Below are 15,807 nucleotides of genomic sequence, written 5' to 3'. Positions count from 1 at the left end.
CGAACGTGGCGTTTGTTTCAGTTTCGCCGCTGGTCTCGGTGTTTAGTTTCTCCCAATTTGTGCCTTGTCTCCCTAACCTACCTACTTCGACGAAAATGACTTATAAAACGTATTAATATTCCATATACAATACTCGTTCGGCCCACGCACTTACACACGTACGTCCGTTGCACTCCTCTCCACCATATATTTCTACTTATACAATACATGGTCCAAGGTGGGAATAGCGACTTGGATATTTTCGTTTTATTTCGTATTTTTGGTCCCAGAAACTCGCTCACTCAAACAAACTGCTTAAACGCTGAAAATACCCGATATGATGAAGTCATTCTTTAGGACGTTCTTCGATATGATTGAGTACATTTACATAAGAACAAAGTGGCAGGTGACTCAGTTTATTTGGCAACTCCTTTTTCATTATTAAAACTCTAACGCTAGTACTTTTGCGCTACTTGTGATTCGCAATGCAACTGCATTTGCACCACATAATAACGCACTATCTGTTCCTATGCCACTAGGTCATTGTTCCTTTTTTTAAATGTATTTGTTGAGTGGCGCCCTGTATAAATCGCATTGTATTTGAAATTCTAAATGCCATTCAGGGTACTGGACAGCATATAATAGAAAATTAAGATTGGAAAGTTCTCTTTGAAAAATCCAAAAAAATCTTTATACAACAAATATCTTCAATTTAAGTTTATTGTTTGATGATATAAATGCGTGTCAATAACCCCATCAACGTTGTCATAAATTTAAGTGCTATAGCTCAAATTCTATATTAAAATCGCAGTTTACTTTTATGACCTTTTAATATTTAAATAGATGTTGAAATGTGAACTTAGATGACATAAACAAAATGTTCCGTGTTTTTTGTTTTGAAGAAATCACGAAAAACCTTGATCTAGAAAAATTGACAGATGATTATTTGTTGCTTGGAGTTAGAGATGGCAAAACAATTTGCATCACTGACGTAATTAACGGTTCTTTTGATGATGTTAACGAGTTATTAGATGAACATCATCATCATCATCATCCATTATCATCGCAAAATCGGACAAACGAAAACGAACCAACAACATCATCACCATCATCATGTAGGTTAGAAATTGTGGGGGTGGTGGTTGCACGTGATGAAGAACAAAAAAATGTCGTTGGGACTCTCGTGCTTAAAAAACAGAATAGAAAACTAAAAATTGCTCCTTTCATCACAATGACTGTTAACAAAAATGAAGAAAATAATAATAACCATTTTACAATACGACTATACTGTGATGATGATGATCATGACAAACTTTCAACGAGTTCAGCTGTCACTAACATTAGTGCTTTGGTGTTTTATGATAGAAATGAGTTTGCCTGTTCATGTTTGATTGATAGCCGGGTGATGTCGGAACCAGATAGCTGCATCTCCATCATTCATCATGCACTTGTGCTGAGTCAACATGCCGTGAAATATTTAAATAAGAAGTTATCATCATCACACATTATGGAGGATGATTGTGAAATGAAATTCAGAGAATTTGGATTTGTTGCCAACTTTTCTTACATCATCTTCCTTTATGTGATCTCATTCACCGACTTCTTTATTCCTTCAATTAGGTGACTCCTGGATCTACTTAGTTGTTAAATTACCATTTGTTTTAGGTTTTCTTTCTCTCTCTCTCTCTCTCTCTCTCTCTCTATATATATATATATATATATATATATATATATATATTGTAAATACATATATATATATATAATTTCTATAAGTTTATTGTTATTTGAATATTTCAAATTTATTAAAGTTTTAAAACTAGCTTTTGTTTTTAATTAGAATTTAAAATAAATTTAGAATTTATTATTTTTATCAAGATGAATCTGATGTACGTAATCAATTCATTAAATATTCAAGTTTTCCAAGCATTCCAGTCATCAGCCTGCCATCCATTGTGAAGCACGTTCTACAGAAATATAGCGAGGTCCACAATCTTGTCACATCTGTCAATCATCATCCAACAAGGTTCAACCAGTTGAGGTGTGTTTCTCATTTTAGACATTGGTTGTCTTGCATTCATTGCTCGTTTGCATCGTCAGTTCTTTTCACTTGTTCCTCTTTATAAATTTTCGTTAATTTCTGTTGTGTATATTATCCAAGGTTTAAAAACTTCCTGTGTCTCACATTGATTGACACTTTTGTGGGCGTGGTCATCATGAACCTCTTCCTGCAGCCTGACCAGTTGGATGAGCTGGCATCGATTCTCTTATCGGCTGCGGAGGTCGCGTCATGGTGGTGTTTGTGCTGGTGTACTGATGATGTGCTTAAGTAAATTAAACAATAACACTAGACAAATCAGTCACCCAATCACATTTAACCAAAGCAACCAATCGAAAAATTGCATGCAAGCCAAACAGTTCATCAAATGAGCCGATCTAACCAAATTTCCCAATTAGATGTTTGTATTTTAATTAAACAACCAATGAAATAAAAATAAAAAATGTTAGCAACCAATGAAATGACGCCTAACATTTTCAGTGGATAGGTGACAGACTGGAACAGCTGATCTTCTGGCTGCAGAACAATCCAGCTGGCCTCAAGTTGAATGGACCCCTCACCAATTTCCTATCTCATTTCTTCCTCTATCACGTCTTCCTCTGGAAGGGTGTGTTGTCATAATTATCATCGTCATTGTTACTATTGTACGGTTATTGCTACTGTTGCATTCTTGCTGTTACACTTTTTCTGATCACTGAAATGTTGTTTGACTGCTGTTCATCCTACAAAATAATCATATTGACCGCACCTGACCAGCCTACCTGGCCCTGCTCATCCCCGTCCTCTCCTCCATCTTGCGGGCATGCGTCCTCAGTGGCATCTTCGGGCTCACCATGCAGTGCTGCATCATGAGGGACCTCCTCTCCATCATGACCCTCCACGTCTACTGCTTCTATGTCTATGCTGCCAAGTTTGTTTGTTCTATTATTTCTATGCTTTACGGGCCAACCAACAAAGGAACCAATCATCGGCCAGCCAACCAATCAGCCACCACAACCAACTGACCAATCAGATTGTACAGTCTGCAGTTGGTAGCCCTGAAGCCACTGTGCAGGTTGTTCATGGGCAAGAAGTTCAACAGGTTGAAGTTGAGGGTGGACAGTGTGGAGCACGTGATGGACGCCATGTTTGTCGGCACCCTCATTTTCACCATTCTCTTTTTCATCCTGCCTACCACTCTCGTATTCTACATTGTCTTTCTTGCGGTAGGTTGCTGCTGCTGCTGTTGATGATGGTGGTGATGATGATGGTGGTTGTGGTGATGATGATGATGATGATGATGATGGTAATGATGATGGTTGTGGTGATGATGATGATGATGTTGTTGATGATGGTTGTGGTGGTGATGATGATGTTGTTGATGATGAATTGATGATGATGTTGTTGATGATGATGGTGGTGGTGATAAACTTCTAACAGCTCCGGCTGACGACTCTGATGTTGCATGTGCTGATGAGTTCGTGCATCGTCCTCCTCAACAATGTTCACATCTACTGGCTCTACGTCAGGTGTTTCACTGGATGCAAGTTGAAATGTGGGCTGGTTTGTCAATGTTTTGTTGTCCGTCCTTGTGTTTGTGTGTGTGTGTGCGTGTTTTTTTGTTTGTTTGTGTATATGTTTGTTTGTTTGTTTGTGTGTGTATGTGTGTTTGTTAGTGGTGTTGTTTCTGATGTTGCGGTTGATGATTATACCGTTGTTGGCGTTGGTTTGAGTTGTTGTTACATTTAGTTATCATTGCGACCAGAATTTTTTTTTTCTGGAACGCTGTCAATGCTTACGCAACAACACAATAACCCATCAGCGTTATTACATGATATAACGTGGTATGTTACGATGTATCATGATATAACATGATATAACATGATATAAACTGATATAACATGATATAACATGATATAACACCATACAACACAGGCTTAACTAAAGTTCAGGTGCGTTCTTACAAACCTCTATGCTTCAAACTGAACGTTAGTTTATTGAATCAGTTATTGGTTATACGGTTTCATGCGAATGAAATATTTTTAGTGGTACCTTAAGTTTGATTGCTCTAATGGTTTGTACTGAGTTCTTCATCTTCTTCTATGTTCAAACTTTGTTGCCAGTTAATGATGACAATGTTACATTTAAAACAATTACAGCCGTTGAAAATATTCACAAAGTTTTTAACATTTTTAAAATGTGAGATATATAAGTGATAAAATATAACTTGTGTAACTATGAAAGTTATAAGTTTCATTGATCTGTCCAGTGGCTGGCATGGTTTTAAAAACATTTCTAGACAATAACCACGTTAGCAATATTGTTTTTTTTTAATTAACGATTGCAGTTGCAGCCACTCAACCTCTTGGAGCTCATCAAACTTTCCTCATCATTCTCCTCCTCCCCAACTTCATCCCCATCACCAGCACCGTCACAATCTTCATTTCCTCCATCATCTGCCTCAGCTTCTTCATCATCTTCAATGTCATCTTCAATGTCATCTTCAGTGAAAAGTTTCGTGAAAAAATGTCTGACCGGTGATCTTATCTATCCTTGGATTGATAAGCAGAATAAATTAATGGAAAATTATTGACGTTCTTGTGTCTCTCTACATATTTCTTCTTTTGTCAGTTTGACGTTTGGAATTTGGTCACGCAAACCACTTTCTCATTAGGTCATCCAGAGATATATAATATAATAATACCACAATCATCCATGCACAATAAACTGGTAACGAATTTATTTTTGTTATTCTTCGTTTCGTCATCCTCACATCTACATGACGTCATTTCAATTTCGCGTGACGTCACATTCAGTAATGTTTATAAACTCCCCACGTACATACTGATACACAATACTGATTATATTTTTTAATATTTTAATAAAGTGCCTTTCAAATGATTGATGAAAATAAAAAATTTAACATACTGAACTAACCAAAGAAAATAGAAAATATTCACTATTTTGTTTGCCAAAAATAATAATTCAATGTTATAAAATAATAAATTTATTATTTAATAAAATTTAAAAGTCACAAAAATTGTGACTTTGAACTTCAAAGTTTGAAGTTCTGCAAACAACATATATATGTCAAGTTAATAAAAATAAATAAACTAAACACTAAACTACAGTTGATTGATAGTTAACTCAACCTTTTTGTGGGAATAATAACGAAGTCTAACTACTTCTTCGTCATTATGTTGTCGGTCTAAATAGAGAAAAAATAACAAATTAATCCGGAGCGAAAATTAGGCAAAATTTTGGTAAAATTGTCACACGTAAGAATTAACAAGAAACCGTTTGAAAATATGTATGGCACAGATCGCCGGCCTCTATAGCTCAGTGGTAGAGCGCTGGTCTTGTAAACCAGCGGTCGTGAGTTCAAACCTCACTGGGGGCACCGTTTTTGCTTATTTTTAGTAGTGCGTTTAATTAATTGAGTCATTTTCCATATCGATGACGTTGGCGGGTAGGATGACGTCACATTCATTGACGTGTTGTTACGTCACATTCATTCTTAGTGCGAGGCACGTGGTAATTTTGTTATTTATCAGGAAACAAAATGGTATGTTTTCATCATTTTTTTTGTATTGTTTTTCGTTATTGTCGTTTGTTGTGTGTCTGTGTTTACGTGTGTGTGTATGTGTGTGTGCGTGTGTGTGCGTGCGTGTGTGCAATGCTACCTACTACTACTTGCGCAGACAATAATTTTTTTATGATGGATTTCTCATGCAATTGTATTTTATTTTCTTTGCTTTGATAATATAATATAAGATACTTAATTTATATTTGTAATTTATATATAATTAATTCTTATTATGTAAATAATAGTAATAACAAAAATAACGGTGATGTATAATTCTTTTGTATCAGTAGTATAATGTAACATTGTTATGTACTGCGCAGCTTGAATCTTGCAAATTGATCGATATTAAGTTTTAAATAACGGTCTGTGTGGTCCTCGTTAGTATAGTGGTAAGTATCCCCGCCTGTCACGCGGGAGACCGGGGTTCAATTCCCCGACGGGGAGGTTATTTTTATTTTTTTTAATTTCACTGTTTTAACTGATTAATGGCCTTCAGATTTTTACACACGCTCGATGTTTGAATTCAAGCTAGTTTTAAAAAAATGGTTTAAATTTCATTTCAAAACTGGCTCTGATGATGGTTTTTTTTCAATAAATTCATTTAAATCGTTTGCCTTCAAAGGAAATTTATTTAAAACAACCTTATGTGTTTTGTGTTGGAGTGCATTACATAATTTCATATTTTATATGCATTTTTTGGATTTTATAATATATGCTACTGAAAACAAAACAATGATTGGCTGTAAATATGAACTTAGGCACAAAACTTGCACCTACCTTGACATGTCGGCAAATGTTTAATGTTGGAGAAAAGTTTCACTCTGTTAAAGTTAACGAAATTACGACAATACCAAAACTAAAAACCAAATCCATGACCAGTAGGCTAATCTGTATCATTTATTGGGGTGCAGTTTCGTAATGATGAGCTTAAAAGATAATAATATATTACTCAATTCATTCAAACAGCACTAGCATTTATTTAATTATTAATTTTATATTCATAAAATCCACTGTCACTGCTGTGATAAAATGAAAACAATGTTAAATAAAGGTAGAACTGTGGCCATAGTGACATGCCTAAAATGATGTTCTTTTAACCATTGAACCAGTAAAACGAAATCACGCGTCAAACGTTGTTTTTGAGTTTCTCGTAATAATTTTTATGTAAACTTTTCACCTAAACAGTTATGACGTTGCATTGTGGTCCTTAAACGTAAACAAATTGATTAGCGACTGACGATGCTTCATCAGCTTCTTGTTTTGACAATGGTGGCAGCTACAGTGATGGGTCCCATGAACTACGTAAGCTGTTCGCTTGCAGGTCTAAAATACAGACTAAATAATATTCTACACTACAATGTCTTCACCTCTAAATAGGACGAGGAACTTGAGTACCGCAGACGCATAAAGGACCCGACGTTCAACGTCCCAGTTGACGAAGAAGGGATCAACAAATATGGACAGGTTATTTATTCCCTCTTACCAAAAATGAATACCTGCTTATTAATAATTTTCTGTCTCAATGCTGATAACGATTATTGTTTACAATTCAGTTTAAAATTTAGTAGAATAATGAAACGTCATACACCGAATATAATTTAAACACTTTTATCAGCTGGTTTACTGCAGTGGCGAATATAAGAGAGCCGGGGCCATTTTCAAAATTTACACTTTTTTCAACTTTCACCAACAGTCAAAGTTGAAAATCTGTCCTTGTGATTTTCTGAGATACAAAATGAAATATTTCATTATTTTGTATATTCAATTTTTTTCTTTTTTCAACCCAGCTGTGTGATGAATCTGAAGTGAGGATACAGAATTGTTCAAACGGTGGAACGTGTTTCAAAGTTGTTGACGTGCCCTACAGAAGGTCGCTCGTCTGCAGGTTTTCATTATTCATTATACTTCTGTCTATATTCTAAAATTGTTTTAATTGAATTAAAATTAATTTGAAATTAAAATCTAAAATCTGTATTGAATGCTTCTTTCATCGTCTTTATTATTTATCTAAACGAAAAATTTTTCAGGTGTCACAACAATTTCACCGGAGACTTGTGCCAGAGAACGAAAGGTGGTTTGATTGGTTAGTTGACTTGCTGAGAGGGTTAGCACTGTTCTTTCACAGTTCAGTATTACAATCAAGTTAAAATATTATAACCAACTTATTAGTTATCAAGATCAAATTTGTAATTATATAACAAATTAATTAATTTTGTATTATTATAACTAATTTGTTAATAGTAAGATTAATTATAACAATTAAATAAATGAAAATAAATTGAAAAACTTAATCAGTTACATGTATTATATAATTGAATTTTAATATAGGCACTGATTCATTTGAAGAAGGTTGGTAAGCGGCTTTCCAAAACTTATCCACGTATACTTCTATATAATGATGTTTTCAAATTAACGTATTTTTTCCGCTGAATTTTCTCCTAAGTGTAAAACTTCCGAGCATTTTTTATTGCACAAATGTTACTTATTGAAAAAAGAAATGCAATGATAAATTGAAAGATGATCAAAAATGTCGGGGCAAGTTAAAAATCTAAATAAAGTCTATAAAGAATCATAATTTTTGAACGTAACTTTTTATTGTGAAGAACAAACTGAATTTCAAAATCCGGACTTGAAAATGAATGATGTACAAGAGCCATGTTCCAAATGGGAGGACGACATTATCAAATGCAGAAACAATGGAACGTGCAGCAAGATACAGAGAGGCATGATGATCCCAAAGTATTCATGCATGTAAATTAATACTTTATTTTTCTTAAAGTTTTAATGCTACAACACATTTTTATACTCAGTCTATATTTTAAATAAAACCTTCAGATGTTTACAAGCTTTTTACGGTGATATCTGTGAAAATGAAATAAGTACGTACCGTATTTTTTTTGTAGTCTGGTTTGTTGGCTTGGGCATACATCAATTAAGTAATTCTGATAAATCGATGTAGTTGCATATGATGGTCGGTATAGAATACTTCCATATTTGTTAACTCCAGTTTGCATTATTCTGCCAATAGTCGGAATAATATACGCCTTCGTACACTGGTGGGTTTATTTAAGAGCATTCATTCATTCAATGATTTCCTTTTATGTAAAAATAATTTTCAATAATATAAACATGTATGTAGGCGACGAAAAGTTGTTAAAAAAGATTTAAATCTTTCCAAATTGGAAGCCTCAAAAGTTGATGAATTAGTTACGTCTGGAAATGCAGAGCACCCCGAGGTTTGTGAAAGCGACGGTGGTGATGTGCACGGATTAAACACATCTGTTGACCCTGGCGTCAATTCTCGCGATAATTTTCGCGATAATCCTTTAGAAACAAGTTTTAAGACAAAAATGAAATACGATGAGACGGATCGTGATGAATTTTGGAAGGATATGGAGCGGGAATTAAAAGAAGAATGCCGTATCGCTGCTTGCGTCACCAAAATACGGAAGGAAATAGACAAAGGAAATGACGTTCCTGAATTGTATGTTGGTAAAATATGGACACAAGTCAAACCAAAGTTATGTTCTTACCGTAATTCACGCATAAAACCGCAAAGGAATGTTCAGAAAAATTCATCGTCGATATTCAGACCTATGTACGATGTTACTAAAAGATTAAAACTGGTAGAATCTATAAGCCTGCATGATTGGGATGATGGAGTGAAAAAATTAAAATATCTGAAACAGTATCAACGCAAACGCGTAACCACAAATGAACTGGAACTCAACGAAACAAATATGGACATCAGCGTTGGAATCAGTAGTGACTGCAATGTCGAAAACGTGACATATGAAGTTTCACAACCAGCATATTCAAGCAATAAAAAAGCCGAAACTGACCAAGCTAAAAAAAGAAATCCAAATGACAATACCAAAAGTGAAGCATATAGTAAGAACAAAAGTTGCAATTTAAAGGACAACAAAGATATCCTCAGTGATTGGAGGAACGAACAGGCAGACCTTCTGTTATCCTACCTTGAAAAAGAAATCTTGGGTACAGACACGTGCGAAGCTGCATCCACTGGTAACTTCAGTCGGTCGCACAATTTAAGACAGCGGTCTACAATCGCCGACAAAAACGAAATTGGCGGACACAAATATTAAAATGCGCAATTGTAATAACTTTTTCGTCTATTCATTTTTGTAGTTAAGGTTATGTAATCTTTCAAAAAATCAAAATTAAAAACTTAGGCAAAGCATGATCATAATTTTTTTATTTGCCAGGGTTAAGAGTATCTTTTAAAATGTGTTAAATACTCAAAAATTGTACTTCTTCACTTCAAAACTATAAAAACAAGGAAAGCTTTCTCAGCAAAATGCTGACATTTTTAAAATAACAGCTATCAATCATTTCAACAAAGAACAATAAATGATAAATGGTATATAAATAGTGCTTAAACATATTTGAAATCTATTTAAATTAATTTAAAAATTTTAATTAAAAATAATTTAAAACTACATTTCATCATGTTTGCATTCAATCTGCTTCTCAAAAAAAACAATGACAAGATGTCCTGGTTGCTAAATAAAGAATCAATATTCGATTGAACATGAGATGGATATGGATTTTTGAAAATAAAGTGAACTTTTTTCACAATAGTTTTGTATCAAAATTGCTAAAACAGGAAAATTCGTTTGACAAATTGTTAGAATGTTTAGGCGTAAATTTAAGTCTTTTCACATTCAATAATCTGTATGCTGCATCTTCCATCACTGTTCCTTTGGTTTTTAGTAGAAAAATTAAATAAATGAATATTAACATAAAACAAATGAAAAACTCAGTTAATGTTAATGACATAACACATTAATAACATTAAACCTGTGCACAACAGAATCTTTCCATTGGTAAGATACTGAGCCGTCTTGGCTGACTTTTCAAGACATTCCTCAGATAGAAATGGAGGATCAAGGACCACCAAATCAAAAGAAGACTTTAAACTTTCAGGCAGGTTCAGAGGCTCATTGTAATCATAAAATATGTAGTTCAACCCAAATATGCTTGAGAATCTTCTGTCATACTCCAAACAAACTGAATTGCTGCTGATATCTGGGTGTAACTCTTTTAACTTTGCAAAAATTGTTGGACTGGATATAAAAGCTACCCTGCATTAAAATGAAAGAGTAAAGTGGTCGAGAATTGAGAATGAAAATAAGTTTGACCAACAACAAAATGAGCATCACTGACAAATAATGTAAACTAACATCACCTACCTACCATTCTCTCCAACGGAACTTATGCATTCATTTGCTAAGGTTCTTGCCGTGCCTTCATCATACCAGAATTGACTCAATTGCTTTTTTCAATAAATAAAATTAACATTTAACTAATATTAGAGTTCAAGCTAACAAATATTCAAACAAAATCAATAGTGATAAAGAATTTAAATATTTTTTAACTCTAAGCTTAAAAAATCCATCTAAAATTTAAATAAAATTTAATTATTTCAATTTTTTAAATTATATAATGAATAAAACTTGAACTGAACGAACCCAATCTTCTTTTGGCATGTTTGTGTTTGTTGAGGAGATGGCAGCATCCTCCTCCATGTTCCTTTGTTCTTCTTCCAAATAAAACTCCTGCAAGGCAGCCAGGGTTTCTGCAGACAATCTTGGAATGTCATCCTCCTCATCATTTTCATCATGTAACATTTTTGTTTCTGTTTTTTAATTAAGTTAACTTTTAATATTTGCTAGTTTTGTACTGACTGACTACCAAATTTATAGCTAACGCTTGTGATGTGATCTAACCATTCAAAGCCTACTAACTACTAAAATAAAACTAAAATATTCAACTAAACTAACACTAACTACCTAATACTAATTTAATGTTTGATTGTTAGATTAATTAACTGAACGTACCCCGAGCCACACGATCAAACTGTTATTGTCCTGTTTTTTTTTTATTATTTAATTTATGATTTCGACTACGGAATGATCAATCAACCCAAACGAACGATATTGAAAATTTCACAGATTTTGAATGCACTTTTAATAATTTAGCAAAGACATTATAACTTAAATTAATATTTCAATATTACATCATAAATCATATAAGACAGAAAATCCATTTACTTAGAATCAAAATCAAATCAATATTTATTGTTAAATTACTTTTATCTACTAAAGTACTCAGTAGAGAAAAGGACAAATTTGAATGTAGAAAAATAGTAAAAAATCTCTTGTACTCTTCTGAGACGAGGCAGACAGGTTGCATGGGTAGACATTTTTTTTCATCATTATTATGGAACCTTGATATGCAAGTACTTGGTTACATATCCTCCTGAAATTATAGTTAGATAAGCTTTCGTGCCACATCGCATATGATAGTTTTTGAGTTTTGATCAGACAGAGACAGTAATCGAATTAGGTCCTAACGGTAGAGCTACTCGAGAGATGACATATCTGCCTGCTGAGCTAACTCCTCATCAAATCCTACGTAATTAAATAATACAGACTCGTTCAAGCAGTAATTAAACTCTACATTTTGATTTGAATAAAAAAGTTAAAAACATAAGATGAAAGTCAGTTAAGATTTTTTAAAAATAACTTCAACACGGAGTAAGGGTGATCTTTTGCTGAGTGACTTATATCTTTTGGACTTCGGAAGTGCCGAATTATTAGGCATGGCTTTGTTTTAAGCGGAGTAGCACGAAAAAAAACGGATGTCCACCGACCAGCATTAAGTGTTTAATTTTGCATTCTTTGTCGTTAAATTTGAGATACAAGTACAAGAGACAATTTTTTTAAAAATTGAAAATAAATATTTCTATTGACGATATAACATGATAAAAATCAAATCATGATAAAAATCAAATCATGATATACTCGAAAAACTACATTGTAAATTTTCATGCAGTCAAATAATGATCATCAAATGCGCTGTTTCATCAAACACAAATACCATGAATGGAACAGAGTTTGTTGATTTCATTTATATTAAAATTTATTTACTTGGCAATTACATTTGAAATTTTCTGGGAAACATGAAAACGATAAAAATGGATTCGGTCGATATGTTGAAGAAAATGCTCATTGTGCAGTTCATAAAGTGTAAAATCATTTTTACGGATAAGAAGATCGTGTTGTTTGTTTGGAAGCACTACCTGATTCGTTCTCATCTACGTTGACTGTTGAATGAGAGTTGAAATAAGGAGTCTCACCACCAGTTCCAACGATCCAAACGTCTGGTGGTTGCCTTTCTATAAACAGGATGCTTAACTCCTGCAAGGCATAAAAATGATTATCACATAAAAATAATTATGGTAAAATGAAATTAAAATAATTCTAACTAAAAAATCATTTATATTCATATAATTCTTCAAACTACGGAAATTTAGCTCAAAGAGCATTTAACAAACCATATAGATATATAGCTCTTTTGATATCATCAGCGCTTAATTTGAACTTGGGCAGGTAGGAATAGTAAGGAAACATGATCGATCCTTTAACGTTACTGTGTGCCAGTCCGAGTATGTGGCCAATCTCGTGTGTGGCTACTTGACGGAGGTTCGGCCCTTGCATATTTTATGTTAATTATATTGGTCCTTACATACTTTATGTTAATTATATTGGTCCTTAAACATTTGATGTTGATAAAACTGGTTCTCATATATATTTTATATTAGTTATATTGGTAAAGACTTAACTTCGTTGTTAATCGCCATTATCTGTTTTACTGATTCTTATGTTTTGTAGCGGAGTTTTAAATTTTTCAAAAAGATCAAATAAATATCTAAATTGGTCTTATGAGCTTATGAGGTTTGATGTTTAAATGTCAACATGACAATACCCGTGGAAGTTTTCAGATTCCTTGAGATACATTAACATTTTTTAGTTAAATTTAATTTATTGGTGAATTAAATTAAAACACGAATGTAAAAAGAAAATTAAAAAAATATTAATATAATTTTTTATTTTTAATAGAACAAAAAACCACCAGACACCAGAATGGTAATTAAGTTGACCTTTTTTTAACAACCCACACCCACCTCCAACACCATCGTACGACCACTTCTCGTCATCATCAAAATGGAGCCTGCCATCTTCCGGGAAGAAGGCATGGGCCAGGACCACACCCTTGCCGTCAAATGGGTAGCCATCAGAATGATCCGACCTCGCAAACTTTACACGGATATCTGCACTCTTGTTGCTGTAAGTTCTCCGAAGGATTACGTTGGCCACTGAGCTCCAGTCCTTATTTGCAATGCATTCACGAAAATGCAGAAAGTTGTTAAACGGACTAAATTAAATTAAACTAATGAATCGAATGGAAGAAGCTAATAAATGCTCCGGCAAATAAATTACTCATCCTATCTCACGCAATCTCAGGCAATGGTGGCCTTATTTGGTTTTATACCAACAGCTTGAGGTGTTTTTTTTAAACTATTAGCAACTAGTAAGGGGCTATTAAATGTTATTTATTATACAAACGAGTAAATTGACTATTAGATGAAAAATCTTTTTCTTTTTAACTTGTTTAAATAGTATTTTCATTATTTATTGTAGAAATTTAAGGTGATTCTTCAAGGTTAAGTAATAATTTTTATTTGCGTTTTAATTCAATGTAATCTTTCCTTCAATTAAATAAACACTCAACTACTAACCCTAAATGCAGTTTCAATTGTTTCACTGACCAGCTTGGAGTCCTGCATGTCGTTTGAGTTGCTCGGGTAATTCTGAATGAAGTAACTCAAGTTGTTCCGAGACCACCTAGCTGTTGGTAGTAATCAACAGAAATTGATTTAAAAAATTCCTCTACATTATGTGTAATCATTCACTGCCACAATTGCCACTATGACTGTTTAAAAAAAGTAACTTTCAGGTTCCTATTTTACGTAGAAAAGAAATTCAGCAACACACCCTTTGTGTCAAATCTTTTGACCCTGATTGCTTGGATCCTATCGGGAAGGTGGCACCTGGGCTTGTGCATTAAGTTCAAGGTCGGTTCGTCGAGTAGTCCTGTCATTTGTGTTAGGAGTGTTTTTGAGGAATATAAGCGTGCGTGTGCAAGTGCGGTGTATCTAATAGCAGATCACGGAGGGGAGTTAGGTAATTAGTTAGGGTTTTCCCCAACAACTATGAAATGGGATGAAAGAACAAAAGATTTTTAAAGTACATTAAATCATTTAAGATGCGTTGTCCAGCACCTGAAAATTGCTGCTTGTTAACAAGCATCTTATAAGGGAATGTTAGAAAAACTGCTGCAAACATACACGTTGTGTGAATTAAATGAATTTAACATTATGTTATTTGCTGTGCCAAAAAATACCAGTTACGTCGAGTCCAGCAAACTTCTGCATCTCCTTGATGGGTTCTGACAAACCCGAAAAACTTAAAGGACCGTCAACCACATCACTTTCCCGCTTGATGTAACCAAATTTGATCAAATATTCCTGAAGAATATTTTTTTTCTATGTGTTTAATTAATTTTTATCACGCTTTATCTAAAAATCTGCAAAAATTAATTGCATTAAAACTAATTTTAAATAATTTAAGAGAGTCTTATTGAAGATGAATTTGAAAAAACACAGGCGTCAACTCACGATGGCTTCAATTTCGGTGTCGTTGGACGTCGTAGTTGTCAATTTGTTGGTGGTTGGCAAATAATTCGTGTGAAATTTCATCAAAGATGATGAATGGTCAAGATCATTTTTGGTTGACGAGTTTTTGTTTGCTAGTGTTGTTGACGTTAATTTTGTTGTTGAAGTTGACCATGTTGCTGCTGATGTAGTCAATGTCGTTGTTGCTGCTGTTGATGTAGTCAATGTTGTTGTTGTTACTATGATAGGATTAACATCAATTTCATCAACTGTAGCATTAGGAAAAATACCATAGTTGGCAATAGTAGAAGAAAAAATATTCACAACTGCTGAAAATGCAGTAGTAGTGGTAACGTTAACATTAGTAGTGGTAGTAAAAAGAGAAAAAGTAGTAATAGTAAGAGGAGTTACTACAGTAGCAGCAGCAGTAGTAGCGTTTTCATTAAAAACACCAATGGAACTCACACCGAATACATTTTCAGTTATTGCTATGGTTGATGTAGTTCTGGTGACATTTTCAGTCGAATAACCAAAACGATCAACTTTATCATTTAGAATCGTTTCCACCAATGGTGATGTTGTTGTGAAGGAAAAAATGTTTGTGGGTGAACACTGTTGGTTCTCAGATTTGTGTGGTCCTTGCGTTTGCGTTGGGCTGAAACCATT

At 33.8% G+C, this 15,807-nt stretch overlaps 4 protein-coding genes across 4 annotated transcripts; 2 read left to right on the top strand and 2 right to left on the bottom strand.

Moving 5' to 3' along the window:
• Positions 1-830: 830 nt before the first annotated feature.
• On the top strand, positions 831-4,946 carry HELRODRAFT_112528 (hypothetical protein). Its single transcript, XM_009021930.1, has 9 exons — positions 831-1,599; positions 1,895-2,017; positions 2,138-2,258; positions 2,516-2,642; positions 2,792-2,945; positions 3,048-3,240; positions 3,455-3,569; positions 3,950-4,002; positions 4,362-4,946. Exons 1-9 carry the CDS (start codon positions 857-859, stop codon positions 4,605-4,607), a joined length of 1,875 nt encoding a protein of 624 aa, XP_009020178.1. The 5' UTR covers positions 831-856; the 3' UTR covers positions 4,608-4,946.
• Positions 4,947-6,866: 1,920 nt separating this feature from the next.
• On the top strand, positions 6,867-9,706 carry HELRODRAFT_174479 (hypothetical protein; the record flags this gene model as incomplete). Its single annotated transcript, XM_009021929.1, has 6 exons — positions 6,867-6,902; positions 6,978-7,064; positions 7,388-7,485; positions 7,628-7,683; positions 8,204-8,339; positions 8,740-9,706. The coding sequence occupies 6 exons, from the start codon at positions 6,867-6,869 to the stop codon at positions 9,704-9,706; spliced, it is 1,380 nt and encodes a 459-aa protein (XP_009020177.1).
• Positions 9,707-10,193: 487 nt separating this feature from the next.
• On the bottom strand, positions 10,194-11,251 carry HELRODRAFT_157178 (hypothetical protein; the record flags this gene model as incomplete). Its single annotated transcript, XM_009021928.1, has 4 exons — positions 10,194-10,321; positions 10,422-10,705; positions 10,814-10,896; positions 11,093-11,251. The coding sequence occupies 4 exons, from the start codon at positions 11,249-11,251 to the stop codon at positions 10,194-10,196; spliced, it is 654 nt and encodes a 217-aa protein (XP_009020176.1).
• A 1,689-nt stretch (positions 11,252-12,940) lies between these two features.
• HELRODRAFT_81292 (hypothetical protein) lies at positions 12,941-14,319 on the bottom strand (the record flags this gene model as incomplete). The annotated part of the gene is made up of 3 exons (XM_009021927.1): positions 12,941-13,116; positions 13,591-13,795; positions 14,206-14,319. Coding segments are annotated over 3 exons (495 nt in total), but the record flags the coding sequence as incomplete, so codon positions are not given.
• Between the last annotated feature and the right edge of the window lie 1,488 nt (positions 14,320-15,807).

This window comes from Helobdella robusta (genome assembly GCF_000326865.2).
Source record: "Helobdella robusta unplaced genomic scaffold HELROscaffold_30, whole genome shotgun sequence".
NCBI classification, from domain to species: domain Eukaryota; kingdom Metazoa; phylum Annelida; class Clitellata; order Rhynchobdellida; family Glossiphoniidae; genus Helobdella; species Helobdella robusta.
This window is presented reverse-complemented; position numbering and strand designations above follow the sequence as displayed.